Source organism: Panthera tigris, chromosome B2 (assembly GCF_018350195.1).
Source record: "Panthera tigris isolate Pti1 chromosome B2, P.tigris_Pti1_mat1.1, whole genome shotgun sequence".
Taxonomy (NCBI): domain Eukaryota; kingdom Metazoa; phylum Chordata; class Mammalia; order Carnivora; family Felidae; genus Panthera; species Panthera tigris.
In genome coordinates this window covers 41,167,917-41,184,457 of record NC_056664.1, presented here as the reverse complement: position 1 = coordinate 41,184,457, position 16,541 = coordinate 41,167,917, and the positions used below count along the sequence as shown (strand labels likewise).

At 40.6% G+C, this 16,541-nt stretch overlaps 1 protein-coding gene across 3 annotated transcripts in view; it reads left to right on the top strand.

Moving 5' to 3' along the window:
* ZNF318 (zinc finger protein 318) overlaps window positions 1-11,455 on the top strand; it is a 34,244-nt gene extending 22,789 nt beyond the window's left edge. For 2 of the 3 annotated variants that reach the window (XM_042986416.1, XM_007085312.2), the window contains exons 8-10: window positions 149-248; window positions 1,204-1,322; window positions 1,613-6,035. In XM_042986416.1, coding sequence (XP_042842350.1) covers window positions 149-248; window positions 1,204-1,322; window positions 1,613-4,918 — 3,525 coding nt within the window. In that variant the 3' untranslated portion in view covers window positions 4,919-6,035. Of the gene's footprint in view, window positions 1-148; window positions 249-1,203; window positions 1,323-1,612; window positions 6,036-10,627 lie in introns of those variants that run through there. The other variant, XM_042986417.1, reaches the window with a different exon arrangement.
* Window positions 11,456-16,541: the final 5,086 nt, after the last annotated feature.

Sequence of the window (16,541 nt, the reverse complement as noted above, 5' to 3'; positions counted from 1 at the left end):
GTGATTTCCGTTTAAACAGTTCGCAGAGAGGGTGGGGGTGGGTACCTGGGGGCTTCTGGTCCCCCCTGGTGTGGGGGAGAAAAAGGAAAGAAAAGGGGTCATTGAGTTTTAGTGCTGTTATGTGAGCACCTCTGCCTCTTGCAAATAGACACTGGATCCCTACAACAGACCTTGGGCTTCAAAGACCCAGAGTGAGGCCAAGCAAGATGCTGTAAAACGTACTGACAAGATAACTGTTCCTGCAAAAGGTATGTTCCCCCCTGGCTCCATTTGTAGTTTCTTTACATTTAGCCAAAGAAGAGGTGTCCCTGAACTAGGTACTAGGAAGCTGCATAGGATGAGACATAACTGTTTTGTTAACAACGGTGTAAGAATGCCTTCTATGTGCAAAACAGTGTACTAGAGTCTAAAGAAATAGAGATCTGTAAGACAAGAATGCTCTCTACTCATATGGCCAAAATTCTAACACATGTTACATATACATACCACATACTACTGGCTCAGTCGGTAGAGCATGCAGCTCTTGATCTCAGGGTTATGCATTCAGTCCCCATGTTGGGCATGGAGCCTACTTAAAAAAAATTTTTTTTAATATATGTATACTTTTTTTCGTCACTGACTTATGCACTAAAATCTCATTTATTTAGAGTCCACGTAAATAAAGAACAGTAAAAGGTATGGTAATTTAACTGCCTTTTCAACTAAGAACTAGAAAATATTTTTGAATAGTTGTTATTGGGGATAAGTTGAGAAGTAGAAAGTTTCTTTTGTCTTTTTACTTCTCAATTTCTTACCTTTGTAAGTAGTCAACGCTGCTCCATCCTTTAGATCTATAGAAGGTAGATTCCTGAGTCATTAATACCAACATGAGAGATCCTCATACAAATGGTACTGAGCTAGCATCCTACAATGCTTAGTGGTAGTTGGAGTTTGAGGGGAGTCAACAACAGAAATGAGTCTGGCACAGAAAACTCCTGAATTAACCAGTTAGTGTTCCCAAGAGGTAGAAGGGCTAGAGGTCCTGAGTTGAAGCTTTAAATTGGGAAAACTGTGCCATTTGGATTCATCTAAATGCCACTTCTGACTGGAAAGTGGGTAAGGTCCTATATACCATTAACTTTTTTGCTGCAAAGGGAAGTGGGATTTCCTTTACTGACGTCCTGGGTGGAAATGACTTATTTTCTTGACTTCTACTTCTTCCAGGGTCTGAGTTTCTGATTCCCATCACTGGATATTATTGCCAGCTCTGTGAGGAATTTTTGGGGGATCCAATTTCCGGAGAGCAACATGTGAAGGGTCACCAACACAATGAGAAATACAAGGTTGGTCTTTGTAGTAGTTGTGGAGTTTCCTACTTTCTCCAGTAATCCTTTTGACTTTGTCAAACCACTTCAGAGCCAGAAAAAGTTGTTAATACTTCAAATTCCGTGTAATCTCTAGGAAGTTCTTGTCAGTCTTAATAAGAGATGCTGACCTGGTAGAACCATCTATATCCTTGAAGAAGATGACTCTAGGGGTTTCTACCAATTGAATTCCAGTAGTAGCAGGGCCAAGATTTTCTTTCTTATTGTATTTTGACCAGTTGTTGAGCCTTTATGTTTTCTCTTCCCAGAAATATGTGGTTGAAAACCCATTGTATGAGGAGCGGCGGAATCTAGACCGCCAAGCTGGCTTGGCTGTGGTCCTAGAGACAGAACGGCGACGGCAGAACGAGCTAAAGCGCAAACTTAGTGAGAAACCAAAGGAGGAGAAGAAAGAAAAAAAGGCAAAGGTCTTGAAGGAAGTAAAAGAGGATGACAGAGTCTCTGAGGAATTAGAGGACCAACTCTCTGAGGGTGGGAACTCCCCTGAAAAGGCTGAAAATAAAAGGAAGGGTAGCATCAAACTGCAATTAAAGGAAGAGGTAAAGAAAGAATCACCAACATCTTTTGGGAAATTCAGCTGGAAGAAGCCAGAAAAAGAGGAGGAAAAAAGTTCAATGGTCCCAAGTATTCCTAAGGAAGAGGTTGTGGAAAACAGTAAGGACAAAGAGGATGGGAAAGCTGAGGCTGGGAAGGCAAAGCCCATCAAAATCAAGCTCTCTGGGAAAACAGTTGTTGCACATACGAGCCCTTGGATGCCCGTTGTGACAACTTCAACCCAGACTAAGATCCGACCCAACCTGCCTATCCCATCCACAGTACTCCGCAAGTCAGGTTCAGCCACAGTGAGCAAGCCAGCTCCTCTTAACACCTTTCTGTCCATCAAGTCCTCTGGAACTACTGCTAAGCCTCTGCCAGTGGTTAAAGAGTCTTCAGCTGATCTTCTCTTGCCTCCTGATATCATCTCCAAAGCATTTGGTGGGGAAGAGGTGATTCTAAAAGGGTCTCCAGAGGAAAAAATGGTCCTGGCTGAAAAGAATGAACCATCCCATATACCTGAACAAGTGCTACCACCTCCTCCACCACCACCTCCGCCACCCCCTCCGCCACCCCCAGTTATACCTCATCTAGCTTCTCCATCTCCTGCTCAGACAAATGCTGTCTTGGCTCCAGTCAAATCAAACCCAGCTGTATCTCACACTCTCAGCCCTGGCTTCCTGGGTCCTAACATTTTGAATCCTGTGTTGCCAGTAGCCATCATGGCGTCGGCACAGCCAGCTGCCATTCCTTCCGATGAGACAGCTCCTGGGGTGAGTGAGAGTGACCGAGACCAGACCCTCTTCTCTGTGTTAGTGCGTCCTCCACCTCCCCTCTCAAGTGTGTTCAGTGAACAAGCCAAAAAATTGGAAAAGCGAAATTCATGCTTAGCCACAGCCAATGCTAAGGACCTATATGATATATTCTACAGTAGTGGTGGAAAGGGGGCCCCTGAGACTAAGCTGAGTGGCGGTCTATTGGCCAATGGGGAAAATAGCAATCTTTCTAGAGTCGAAAGTTCGGACACCTCTTCCACTTCCACTTTGAACAACAGTACATCCCAAGAGGGATTGCCTCCAGATAGAAGTTTGATCTCTGCTCCTGAAAAGCCCACTGCAAAAACTCTGGTGTCCCTAGGGAAATGGTCAGTTGTAGAACACACAGACTCAGAAAACAGAGGCAGTGGCTATGGATTCCTACAGCCTCTGACAAGGTTGTGCCAAAGCAGGCCTTACGAAACTATTACCCCAAAGACAGATACTTTGGCCATGTGGACTTCTAGCTCCTTCCAGAGTGATACTAATAGGGATATATCTCCAGGAGGAAAAATCGAGCTTGATCTCGGAGAACCAGGACCACCAGGTGTAGAGCCAGCCCCTCAGCTGTCAGATATGCACTGTCATATCATGGAATCTCAGAAGTTGGTAGAAACCCACCTTATAGACTCTGGTAACCAGGATGAGGAAATTCAAGAGCTCCACAGATCTAAGGATTGTGAGGAAAGTGAGGTAGAGGTAAACAATAAACTAAGAGAAAAGAGACCAAAGCTTTCTGAAGGGATGGTAGGAGAGGAAACAGGTATCAGTGCTGGGCCCAATAGCATAGAGGATTCTAATTTGAACCGTGGGGACAGATGTACATGGGAGGGAGAAATAGAACAGTCTGAGTTGCAGATGACTGACAAAAAGGCTGAACAGTCCAGGAAATTGATGACAGTGAGTGAAACTCAAAGTAAAGTAGTGAGTGACTTGAGTGCACAGGCTCTCTCTTCCACAAAGGCAAAAATAGACTCATTTCCACCAGAAGCTAGGTCTTTACTCCAGAACCCACAAGATATACCTGTGAAAGTTTCTGCTCCGGAATTGCTTCTCCAGTCCCCAGCCAGATCAGATATGTGTTTAACAGATAGTGCACAGGAACAAGGAGTTTCAACTGGTAATGAGTGGCTAGAAAATTCAGCTCCAGAATCTTCTTCCAGGACAAGTTACAGAAGCCTCAAACTCCAGAGAGAAAGCTCAAAAGACTTGCAGGGTAAAATGATTTATGAACTGACTGTTTGGGATGAAAATAATAAGTCAGAGACCTGGGAGAGCCCAGAGAAACCAGAAACAGAAACCCTGGAGCTACAAGATGTCCATCCAGAATTAACAGTGACAATAGAAAGCAAGGCCTTAGAAGGCTTTGCAGTTACAGACTTAAAAGTAGAAGAGCTTGCTGCCCTGGGGAACCTGGGGGATATGGGTGTTGATTTCTGCAATACTCGGGTAGACCAAGCACATAGATCCCCAAATGTCCTGTCTCAGAAAGTGTGTGAAGAAAATTCTATGTCACCTATAGGATGTAATCCCTCCACTCTCCCTGACTTGGAACCAATCCCATCCTTTTCTGAGTTTCCATTAGATTCTCCCAAAACCCTGGTGCTTAACTTTGGAGCAGAAGGTGAACAAAACTCATCTAATCCCAGAAGTGGAAGGATCACCCCTAACATTTTGAAAACTGGACTTCCTATAGAAAATGTTAACCTTGGTTTGGGGAGCTTAGAGGGAACACACCAAGCACTTGACCTATTAGCAGGAGGAATGATGCCTGAAGAAGTGGAAGAAACTTCTCAATTAGAGAAACAAGATTCACTCAGATTGGAATCGGAAACAATTAATCCTACAGGCCTTGGGCCATCTCCTTGCCTTCCAGACCTTGTTGAATTTGTCACACGGACATCTGGAGTTCAAAAAGAGAAGATATGTTCTCCTCTTTCTGAGCCAGGTGACCCTCCTAAGTGTAGTTCCCCGGAGACGGGACCACTACAGCTAGAAATACCGAAAGTATCCATCACACATCTAGCAATTCCTCAAATAGATGAGGACACTGACCACCCTTTGAATTTGGCAAAATCTCTGGCTTCAGGGTCTCCTACAAGGGAGCAAATAGTTGGAGGCAATATGGTCCCTCAGGAAATAACTGCACAAGAAGCTTCAGTTGCTGCCACCCAGGACCACACAGAATCCAGTGTTCATGACTAAAAGTACACATCCAGAGCTACTTGTGGATGAATCAAATTGGCTTCTAGAAACCAGGTGCCCAGATGATCCAGGACTAGTTGGCTATCTCATCTGGAACCTACACCAAGAGATGCAGTAAGCATCTTACAGTAAATGTTCATGGAAGCCAAAAGTTTACCTCTTTCCTTTTTTTTTCCTTTTTTCTTAAGATACCAGACAAATCAGTCATAACTTCTATACATATCTGTAAAAAAGTATTTTTCTGTTATTATTATTATTTTTATTTTTATTTTTTGCCAATTTGCTTTCTCCTACTTTGTCATTAAAATCAAATGTCTGTCTGGCTCACCACATAGTGTGCTTTGATTGATTGTATTTTGGCTTTGACTCTGCCATTTCTGGAATGTGGGGGAGGAGGGAGACAGAGAGCTGACTTCGATTGCTATGTTGTATTCCTACCTAATTTCCTGGGCAGCTGATGGATCTCTGGGAGAAACACCAGAAAGCCTGCTGAAATGGAAAACTACTAATGAAGGAAGGATTGTTCATCTCTTAGGCTTCCATTTGGATGGGCCTGCCTTAACATTGTTTGAAATGCAGCGTGAGTAGCTCTTTTGTTTACTGTTTACTTCCTTGTGCCATGTCAACCCCACACTTCCTTTATCCTGTTGCCTTTGCTTGAAATGGTCCTGCTAACCCACAAACCTGTTTGGAGATAGCCTCAATAAAGGAAGAAAATCTAGCAGGTTCACTTTTGGAAGACGACAAATCGGTAAGGCTTATTCATGGCTCAATGCCAGGAGCAGATATGCTTTTTGGGTCACTTTTATTTTTGAAACAGCCTTTGTGTTCATTGTATTGTGATCCAGTAACATTTTGTGTTAAATTGTGTAGCAGCCATTTCTGTTCTGAAGAGGTAGAAGAGCTGAAACTTGTTTTGGGATTGGACTCATTCTCTGTTCCACAATCCATATGTGTTCTTTCCTCTACCTCTCCCTTTCCCAAGTTATTTCCACCATAGTGTGATGTTTGGGGTTGTACATTTTGTTCAAAAGATTAAAGAATTTATAAGTTGGCTTGGACAAGTTTAATTTTATTTTTAATGTGTTAATTACTTGGAATAAATGCATTAACCTCATGTTTCTTTCTGGATTTTGTTTTGAAAACCACACACATTTGAACTCCACAGGAAAACTAGAACAATGAACTCCTGCCGTCCTGTTGTCTATCTCCTCCCTCCCAGTTGTTTTTTCCCCCCATTTGTTAGGGCTGCTTCCGTCATGTCAGATTGTTAAATTATGTAGTCTGTGCCCAGTGCTGCCTGGGTGGGTAGTGAGTAGGCAATAGTGGTCTGGTTTTGGCATCTTCCTATTGTGAAGCTTTTCATAAACTCTTATATTGGCTCTCCCTGTGCTCTGGAAGCTGAGCTCCCCATAGAACATTCATGTTCTTGCTGAAGGTGCTCTTGGGGATCAGAAAGCTTAGTCCTCAGATTTTTTTCTTTTCTTTTCTTTTCTTTTCTTTTCTTTTCTTTTCTTTTCTTTTTTTTAATGTTTATTTTTGAGAGAGACAGCGCATGAGCAAGGGAGGGGCAGAGAGAGAGAGGGGGACACAGAATCTGAAGCAGGCTCCAGGCTCCGAGCTGTCAGCACAGAGTCCAACACAGGGCTCGAACTCATGAACCGTGAGATCATGACCTGAGCCAAAGTCGGGTGCTTAACCATCCCCCCAGCCCTCAGATTTTCTGATCTCTGTCCCAGTTTCCTCTTTACTTTCTTGTTGTCAGAAATTTATAACCTGGCTCAACAGAGGCTTCAGAGTCTTGTTTTCTACCCACACCCTCAAAAATAATGCAAAGTTGCTGATCTTTTTTCCTAGGAATTTTTTTCCCTGTTAACTTGTGTGCAGAGCTGCAGAATCCTAGGTTGAGTTTGGGGAGGCAATTTACTTTTTCTAAAGCCTTGACTAATGTCTACTTAGAAGATGTCCTGGCCTTTGTTGTTGTTCATGTTGTGGAAAGGGCACATATTTGGGAGAGTTAAGTCCTTGAATGTTCCTCAGCCATTTGCCTTGCTGTGATATTGGACAAGTTACCACACCTCCCTGTGCCACAGGGATTTTTTTTTCCCCCTCCTTTAAGATGAGGATCATTATCTCCATTGCAGCACCAAATGTATCCAGGGTCATGCCATCCCTAGTAGTCTTCCTAGGCCTGCTTTTTAGGCTGAAGCTTGAGTTTAATGCACTTTCCTGGCCCAGAAACCATAGACTGACTCAGAAGGTGCCCTTTAGATGAACGTAAACCCAGGTGAGCTTCGGAGATGTATTTGTTTTTCTGGAGAACTACTCCTTCCCTATTCTGGCAGCCTATCTACAGGAATCAGAGAACCTAAGAGTTTAAAATGCCAGATATTACTTAGTTCATCTCCCTTTGGGGACAGATGGTTGGGTTTAGAGTGGAGAGGGGTTAATCCTGTCCATATCTCTTACCCTTATTCTATATCTGAGGGAGTCAGAATCTTCCTCTTTAGGTTAGGAGAGGGACACGGGAGAACGGTAGGGAAGAGAAAAGAGGCAAAATCTAGGCAGTACAGAACTAATTCAAGTAGCTGTGGCTGGAGTACTTTGAATTACTTTCTTGTACTTGATAACTTCAGGCTTTTTCTAGAATAGTGAGTGGATTCCGGCTTGTAAGAAACAATAGTATTCTTCGTATCTGCCTTGAACTAGCAGAAGGAGAGCCTTTAGGATTCTGTAGTCTGGGCAGGAAGTGTTGCTGGCTTTCTCTTTGATCAGTAGGATCTAGCTTTGAGCCCATCTAGAGAAGCCTTGTGATAGGAAAGGCAGAACTCTAACCCAGTTGCCAGCATCTAAAAGTAGGGCCTATTTTTATTCAGCACTATCACAGCACTGAATAAATGTTCACCTTAGGAGACAGGCACATGCAAGGAGTGGGCCCTAATCTTTATATGTCGCTTATGGTGTCAGAGATAACTATTTTAATATTCTGCAAACATCAGAAAGTTTTTATTGGAATCTCTCAACTGTGAAAACAAATTATCAGTAGTTAGGTTTAAATTTGGGCAAACCTAATTTTACCTAATTTGTGTAAATAACCCCCCCAAATTCCACTTGGCTTTGTGAATGGAGACCTTTTGCTTCGTAAGCCATCTTCCTCCTATTCACAGGGCAAATAATACTCTTAGTCTTTGTGGTAAGTATTCCCATTTTACCTAATACAGCTTCATCTCTAAAAAAAATTAAAATCAAAAAGCTAGCTAATGCTTTGGTACCAAAGCATGCCAGGACATGTGTCCATTTATCAACTGCCAGATTCAGGGACTGCGGAAGAATGGTGAGGGGTTGGGCAGCAGGGATGGTTGGACATACAAAAACAGGCATCCTATAGGGACATTAAGTATGTGATTAAAAAATAAAAAGTCAGAGGCATGTTCAGAGAGGAGACAGCCTATAATAGAAGTGAGATGGGTATTTTTTTTTTAATGATTATTTTTAAGAGAGAGAGCATAAGCAGGAGAGGGGCAAAGAGAGAGGGACAGAGGATCTGAAGCAGGCTCTGTGCTGACAGCAGCAAGCCTGATATGGTACTTGAACTCATGAGATCATGACCTGAGCCAAAATTGGATGCTCAACCAACTGAGCCATCGAAGCACCCTGTGAGATGGGTTTTTAAAAAATATACCTGAGGCACCTGGCTGGCTCAGTCAGTAGAGTATGCATCTCTTGATATCGGGGCCATGAGTTCAAGCCCTATGTTGGATCTAGAGCTTATGTAGAAAATAAATATCCCTAAACTTTGGTTCTCACCTTAACAAAACATACCTGCCAAGCTTGGGATAAGAGAGAACCTAAGCAAGGTCTTCATTTATTAACAATTTTGTGAGAACATGGACAAATGAAAATAGTTTGGGATTGTGAACACATTTCTTTAGAGTTTAATTTTGTAATAACGTTTATGGAATTTTTAATCAAAAAAGTTCTGTATATGGTAACTGTTCATTGATAAGCCAAGCGCTGGAACTGATAATGAAAATCTATCATTTAAAAAAAAAAATCACTCCCATCCTGGTTTGCCCTCAATGCTTATACACTTTCAGAGGACTCTGTATGTTTTCATTGTAGCAATTAATGTTTTAATTTTACATTTATGTGTTTATTTGATCAATATATGCCTTCCCCCACAACTAGATTATAAACTCTCCAAAGCAAGAAGTTTGTCTTTGCTTACAGTTTTTTCATGATTGTATTCCCAGTGCACAGTTGCCTGACCCACATAAGAGTGCTCAATAAAAATTCGTTAAAAGAATCAATGTGGTAATAGTAGCTATTTTTTGTTAACTGATTTTGAATACTCAGCAATTTATAAGTGGGTAAAAGCTGCAAACTGCTGATTGTATTTGTTGGGTACTTAGCACTCCAAAAGACTGCTTCTGTCCTGGATCTTTGTATACAAAGCACTGTCTATAACAGCAAATGCATATCAAGGCTGCCAGTGGCCTCTTCATTTGAACAGCATTCTGGCCAGGAGGGGGACACACTGCCCCTGAAGCTCCTAGAAGAAAAATTGAGGGTAGGAATGGGGATAAACTGACCTTAGAGTTACCAATAAAAGACTTTTGGACTCTAATTTTCAGATGGCTACCTTTCTCCTTCCAGCCAGATTTTATAGGCGCGTTGAAGTCAGTCAGTCAAACCCACATCTCTGATTTGGCGCAACATCCTCTTTGTCACCTCATAAAAACTAAGTCAAGCTACCATTTGATTTCCGGAAGAAAACAAAAAAAAAGCAAAAAGTTTGCTGTTGGTAGAAGGAGGAGGGATGCTTTCACTTCTTACTCTCTATTTTTGTTTCAACATCCTGACCATTTTATATAAAATATAAATATTTCACGCACATATAAAATAAGTACACACAAACACACACGTAAAATATGTAACTTTATGTCAGTAAGGGTTATCTGGTGCTGTGGAATTGTAGACCAGGTTTGTTTTTTTTTCCTTTGTGTATTTTTAAATATGTGTCTCTCTCACTCAGTGGATCCCTGTCTTCATTCCTCTTACCAGTTCTCTATAAATAGGTCCTGCTGCTTTTCCTTCAAGACTCCCTAAATTCCTGTATTCCCATCAAGGCTGGGCAATGTACATTCTTCAGCCTCCATTCTTGAAGAATATTATTCTTTTCTTGTTTCTCTTTTCCTCTTCCCTTTCTCTTGCTCCTGCCTCTGTTTAGCTGTTTATGTATTCCCAAGTATACAAACATTTGGTCATAAAATACTATAAATTGAGCTACTTGTCTTCACAAAGCTTACTTTAATGCAGGTACACAAAAGATACCACAAAGTCTTTGCTGCATTCAAGAGGATAAAAGTTAATTCATATCTAGATGTATTGATTAAAAGCTTTATAGGCTTTTGTCCATTCCACTGGTGGAAGATCAGGAGAGAAAGGTGTTTTGTAGAAAACAATGGAAATGAGCATGTTTAAGGGAAGTGAATAAGCAGGGTGAAAGTAGAGGCAGAGTTACACGATAGAGGATATGGAGAAAGATGGCAAAGAGGTAAAGTCAAGCATATTGAGGTATTTTCTTTCATCTCCTCTGATACTCTGCCCCTGCTAAAGTTCCACCCAGCTCTCCAACAGCCTACCTACATAAGGATGATTATGAAGATGTTTACTGACTTTTGCCCGCCTCTCTTCCTTTCTTTTCAGGAGCAATTGCAGAAGTCTTCAGATTTCCAGAAGGAACGACTGCAGAAGACCTCTCTGCCTCAGGGAGGCAGGGATAGAAGCCACAGAGACCAAAGAAATGATGAGCGCCCTTGGGGCCAGTAGGTAGTCACCTCTAAGGTCTCACTTTCAGAAGGTGGGTATGACTGCTGGGGCAGGAATGGGTTGTGGAGAAGACCCTGTGTTTTTAACTGCCAGGAAGTGGTGAATTGGGTGAGCAAGTATGTATGTCTGTATTTTTGTAGCAGTAGAATAGGGACGAGATAAAGATAGGCATATAGATGTATATTTTAAACTTGCCACTCCTCATCTCCAATTATCTCCTAACTTCCATCTCTCATTTTGTGCCACACTTACGTTAAAGCTGTGGAGTTCAGATCTTCTCATCCGTCCTAGATCCAGGGGCCCCAGTGTTCCCAGCAAGTAGAACATCTACTGTCTCAGTTTCATTCTTGTCCATTTAAGAACCAAGGTAAAAATTTGGCATGTCCTTAGAGGAGTGGGGTATGAATGGACAAACGAGGCAGAGGGATGGGGAGACAATCACAAAAGGTAGTGTTTGAAAAATCCTGACTTCAGGATTTCTGACTTCAGGACCGCTGTCTACCAGTTTTCATTCAGACTTACTACCTCTCCTACACTCACTGAAACATCTAGTACACAGAAGCAGGCAAGCATCATTTCAAACTACCAGGGAAACCCCTTACTCTCTATCTAAAATGCTAGTAGGTACTTTATTTACTCCTTTTTGCACTTTGGGACTGTGGAGGAAGAAAACCAAAATCAAATAAAATTTTAGCTGACCTTTAAGTCCTTTAAACTCTGAGATTCATTTAAATCTGAGCTCCCCCGATCCAGATTTGCCCTTAAAACTCTTAGCCTACTTTTGTTCATGATTTGTAAATCCAGGCATTTTTAGAGTCCCAGAGGTCTAATTTACTACCCAAATAAATCTGTGGTTTGGGTAAGTTTTGGGAATACTTGTAACACTACAAGTACAAAGAACTGCATAATATACAACCAAAGCCACCAAAGGAATAAGAAGTAAGGGGATAAGGGGTAAAAAGTATCTCAGGGCCTCTGGCTGTTGAGCTTCTGTCAGTTAAGGACTACTCATTCCTAAGGTATGACCCTGTGGATGAAGCAATGGAAAGCGTTCTGGTGCCAGGGCTGCCAACACTTTGTCACCACCACTTTCTACTTTCTCTCCCTTGCTTCAACCCAAGATCTGTTTCTCATCAGCTACCACCTTCCTCTGTTCAGGGACAATCAGGTGTTTGGTCACAGCTTTCATTCCTAACTGTTCCTGCTTGCATTCTCCAGTGGTATCTGAGGTCCACCTTTAAGATGTGCTGATCTGGGGGATGGGCAGGGGGAAAGGGAACATTTTTATTCATTTTATTTTACTATTTTTTTAATTTTTAATTTGTTAATGTTTATTTTTGAGAGAGAGAGAGAGAGAGAGAGAGAGACAGATGTGAGCAGGGGAGGGGCCGAGTGAAAGGGAGACACAGAATCGAAGCAGGCTCCAGGCTCCGAGCTGTCAGCACAGAGCCTGACGCAGGGCTCAAACCCACAGACCACAAGATCGTGACCTGAGCCAAAGTTGGTCACTTAACCGACTGAGCCACCCAGGCACCCCTAGAAAGGGAACATTTTTAGAGTAATATTTTCCCTCTGAACTTTTATTTGATATGCTAGAGTTCACACATATTATAATGATAAGATACTTAAGGCCTTTTTGTTGAAATATATTTCATATAACGTTAAATTTTTTGTAACATAAGATTCACCATTTTAAAGTATACAGTCCAGGGGCGCCTGGGTGGCTCAGTCGGTTAAGCGTCCGACTTCAGCTCAGGTCACGATCTCACGGTCTGTGAGTTCGAGCCCCGCATCAGGCTCTGGGCTGATGGCTCAGAGCCTGGAACCTGCTTCCGATTCTGTGTCTCCCTCTCTCTCTGCCCCCTCTCTCTCTGCCTCTCCCCCGTTCATGCTCTGTCTCTCTCTGTCTCAAAAATAAATAAACGTTAAAAAAAAAATTAAAAAAAAAAAAGATTCTCTTTAAAAAAAAAAAATATATATATATATACAGTCCAGTAGTTTTTAATATATTCAGGGTTGTGCAACTATCACCACTATCTAATTCCAGAACATTTGTACCACCCCCCCCTAAAAAAAAATACCCATTAGCAGACGCTCCCAATTATTCCCTACCCCAAAGCTGCTGGCAGTCACCAATTTGCTTTCCATCTCAGTGGCTTTACCTATTCTGGGTAGTTTGTATAAATGGAGTCATACAATGTGTGGTCTTTTGTGTCTGGCTTCTTTCATTTAACATGTTTTCAAACTTCATTCACGTTGTCCCGTGTGTCAGTACTTCATTGTATTTTGTGGTTGAAAAATACACTACTTCGTCGATATACCACATTTTGTTTATCCACCAATTGACGGGATTTGGGGTTATTTCTGTTTTTTGGCTAGTATGATTAATGCTGCCATGAACATTTGTATGTATGTGTTTGCGGACACAAGTTTTTCAGTTCCCTTGAGTATATCCTGGGTCCTATGGCCAACTCTCTAACATTTTAAAAATGAAGTTTTATATTAAAGTATAAGGTGCATATAGAAAACAGAAGCACACACATCACAAGTGTAAAGCTCAAAAATTTTTATGGAATGAACGTACCTAGGTAACCAACAACCAAATCAAAAGATAGAATATAACCAACACCCCTGAAGCCCCTCTCATGTCCTCATCCAGTTACTACACTTTCAAAAGTGTAACCACTGTTCATTCAAGCCTGCATTGGGCTCTGCATTGACAATGTGGAGCCTGCTTGGGATTCTCTCCCTCCCTATCTCTCTTCCCTCCCTTGCTTGCACTCTCTCTCAAAATAAATAAATAAATAAACATTATACACACACACACACACACATTTTAGAAATGTAACCACTTTTCTTGACTGCTATCTGAGGTATTGTTTTTGTTTTATGGAGGTGAGATAAACAAGTGACATTTAGCACATTCACAATGTTGTAAACCATCACCTCTGTCTAGTTCCAATACATTCTCATCACCCCAAAATAAAACCTTGTGTCTATTAAGCAGTTAGTTCTCATTCCTACCTCCCTTCAGCTCCTGGCAATTACCAATCTGCTTTCTGTCCCTATGGATTTACATATTCTGGTTATTTCACATAGATGGAGTCATAGGATATGTGACCTTTTCTGTCTGGTTTCTTTCACTTAGCATAATGTTTTTGAGGTTCATCCATTTTGTAGCACGTATCAGTCGCTCATTACTTTGTATAGTGGATAATATTCCATTGTATGTGTATACCACAGTTTGTCCATTCATTCATTGATGGGTATTTGAGTTATTTCTACCTTTTAGCTATTGTGAATTGTACTGCTGTGAACATTCATGAATAAGTATGTGTTTGAGTACCTGTTTTCACTATTTTTCAGTATATAACTAGAAATGGAATTGCTGGGTGATTATTTTTATGTTTAACTTTTTGAGGAACTGCCAAACTTTTCCACAGCACCTGAATCATTTTACATCCCTTTTAGCAATATACAATGGTTCCAATTTCTCCATATTCATAACACTTGTTAATTTCCTTTTTTATATATATTATAGCCATCCTAGTGTTTCATTGTGGTTTTGATTTACCTTTCCTTGATAACTAATGATATTTAACATCTTTTCATATACTATTTGGCCATTTATATATCTTCTTTAGAGAAATGTCTACTCAAGCCCTTTGCTCATTTTTTAATTGGGTTGTTTGTCTCTGTTGTAGAATGGTATGTATGTATGTATGTGTGTATGTATTTTAGAGAGGGAGCACAAGTGGGGGAGAGGGGCGGGGTGGGGGGAGAGAGAGAGAGAGAGAGAGAGGGAGAGAAGGAGAGAGGGAGGTGGGGGGGAATCTTAAACAGGCTCCACACTCAGTGCAGAGCCCAACGCGGGGCTTCATCTCACAACTTTGTGGTCATGACCTGAGCCGAAATCAAGAGTTGGATGCTCAACTGACTGAGCCACCCAGGCACCCTTTTGTTGTAGAATTTTAAGGATTCTTTATATGTTCTGGATACTAGACCTTTATCAGATACATGATTTGCAGATATTTTCTCCCATGCTGTATGCTGTCTTTTCACTTTGTTCTTTTGATGCACAAAAGAATTTAATTTTTTTTAAGTCCAATGTATCCATTTTTTCTTTTATTGTTGGTTTGGTGTAATATTTAAGAATCATTGCCAAATCCAAGACCATGAAGATTTACCCATCAATTTTTTCTATGAATTTTTTAGTTTTAACTCTTATGTTTAGGTTGTTGATCTACTTTAAGTTAATTTTTATATATAGTGTGGGGTAGGGGTCCAGCTGCATTCTTTTGTATGTGAATATACAGTTGTTCCAGCACCATTTATTGAAGAAACTGTTTTTTCTACATTGAATGGTCTTGACATTCTTGTTGAAATTGATTGGCTGTAGATATATGGTTATTTCTGGACTCTCAGTTCTATTCCAGTGGTTTATATGTCTGTCCTGATGCCAGTGCTACTCTATTTTGATCGCTGTAGCTTTGTAGTAAGTTTTGAAATTGAGAAGTATGAGTCTTCCAACTTTGTTCTTCAAGATTGTTTTGCTGTTCGGGCCCTCTTGCAGTTTCATATGAATTTGAAGATTGGCTTTTCATTTCTGCAAAAAGGGTCATTGGAATTTTGATAGGAATTGTTTTAAATCTGTAGATCACTTTGGATAGCATTGCTATTTTGACAATATTAAATTTTCCAATCCATGAACATAGATAGGATGCCTTTTTGTTTATTGAGGTCTTTTTTAATATCTTTCAGCAATATTTTATAGTTTTTTGTGTATGTCTTTCACGTCCTTGGCTAAATTTGATTCTCTGTATTTTTTTATTTAATATATATTTTTAAATTTTTTTAATGTTTATTTTTGAGAGAGAAAGAGAGAGACAGAGACAGAGTATGAGTGGGGGAGGGGCAGAGAGAGAGACACAGAATCTGAAGCAGGCTCTGGGCTCTGACTGAGCTGTCAGCACAGAGCCCAACGTGGGGCTGGAACCCACAAACCACGAGATCATGACTTAAGCCGAAGTCAGATGCTCAACCAACTTAGCCACCAAGGCGCCCCTGTTCCTCTGTGTTTTATTCTTTTGTATGCTGTTGTAAGTGGAATTGTTTCTTAATTTCCTTTTGGACTATTTATTGCAGCTATAGAAACACAAATGACTTTTATATGTTGATCTTATACCCTGAAACTTGACTGAATGTGTGTGTGGACTCTTTATAGTATTAATATTAAAAAATAAATACATATTATTAATATAGTATAATATATATTATATATACATAAGATCATGTTATCTGAGAATAGAGATAGTTTTACTGTTTCCTTTCTAATTTGGATATCTTTTATTTCTTTTTCTTGCCTAATCGCTCTAGCTAGAACTTCTAGTACAATGTTTAAAAGCAATGGTAAAAGTGACATCCTTGTCTGTTTCCTAATTTTAGGGGGAAAAGTTTCAGCTTTTTACCATTGTGATGTTAGCTCTAGGTTTTTCATAAATGACCTTTATCATATTGAAGGAATTCCTTTTTGTTTCTAATGTTCTGAGAGTTTTTATCATGACAAGGTGTTGAATTGTGTTAAATACTTTTTATGTTTTAATTTAGATGATTATGAGTGGGGTTTCTTCTTTCATTATATTAATGTTGTATATTGCATTGATTGATTTTCTTATGTTTTACCACCCTTACATTCCTGGGATAAATCCTACTTAATTACACAGCTGTTCATAGGGTTATCTTCTAATACCTTCTTATTTCTGGGAGGTCAGCAGTAATGTCCCACTTTCAT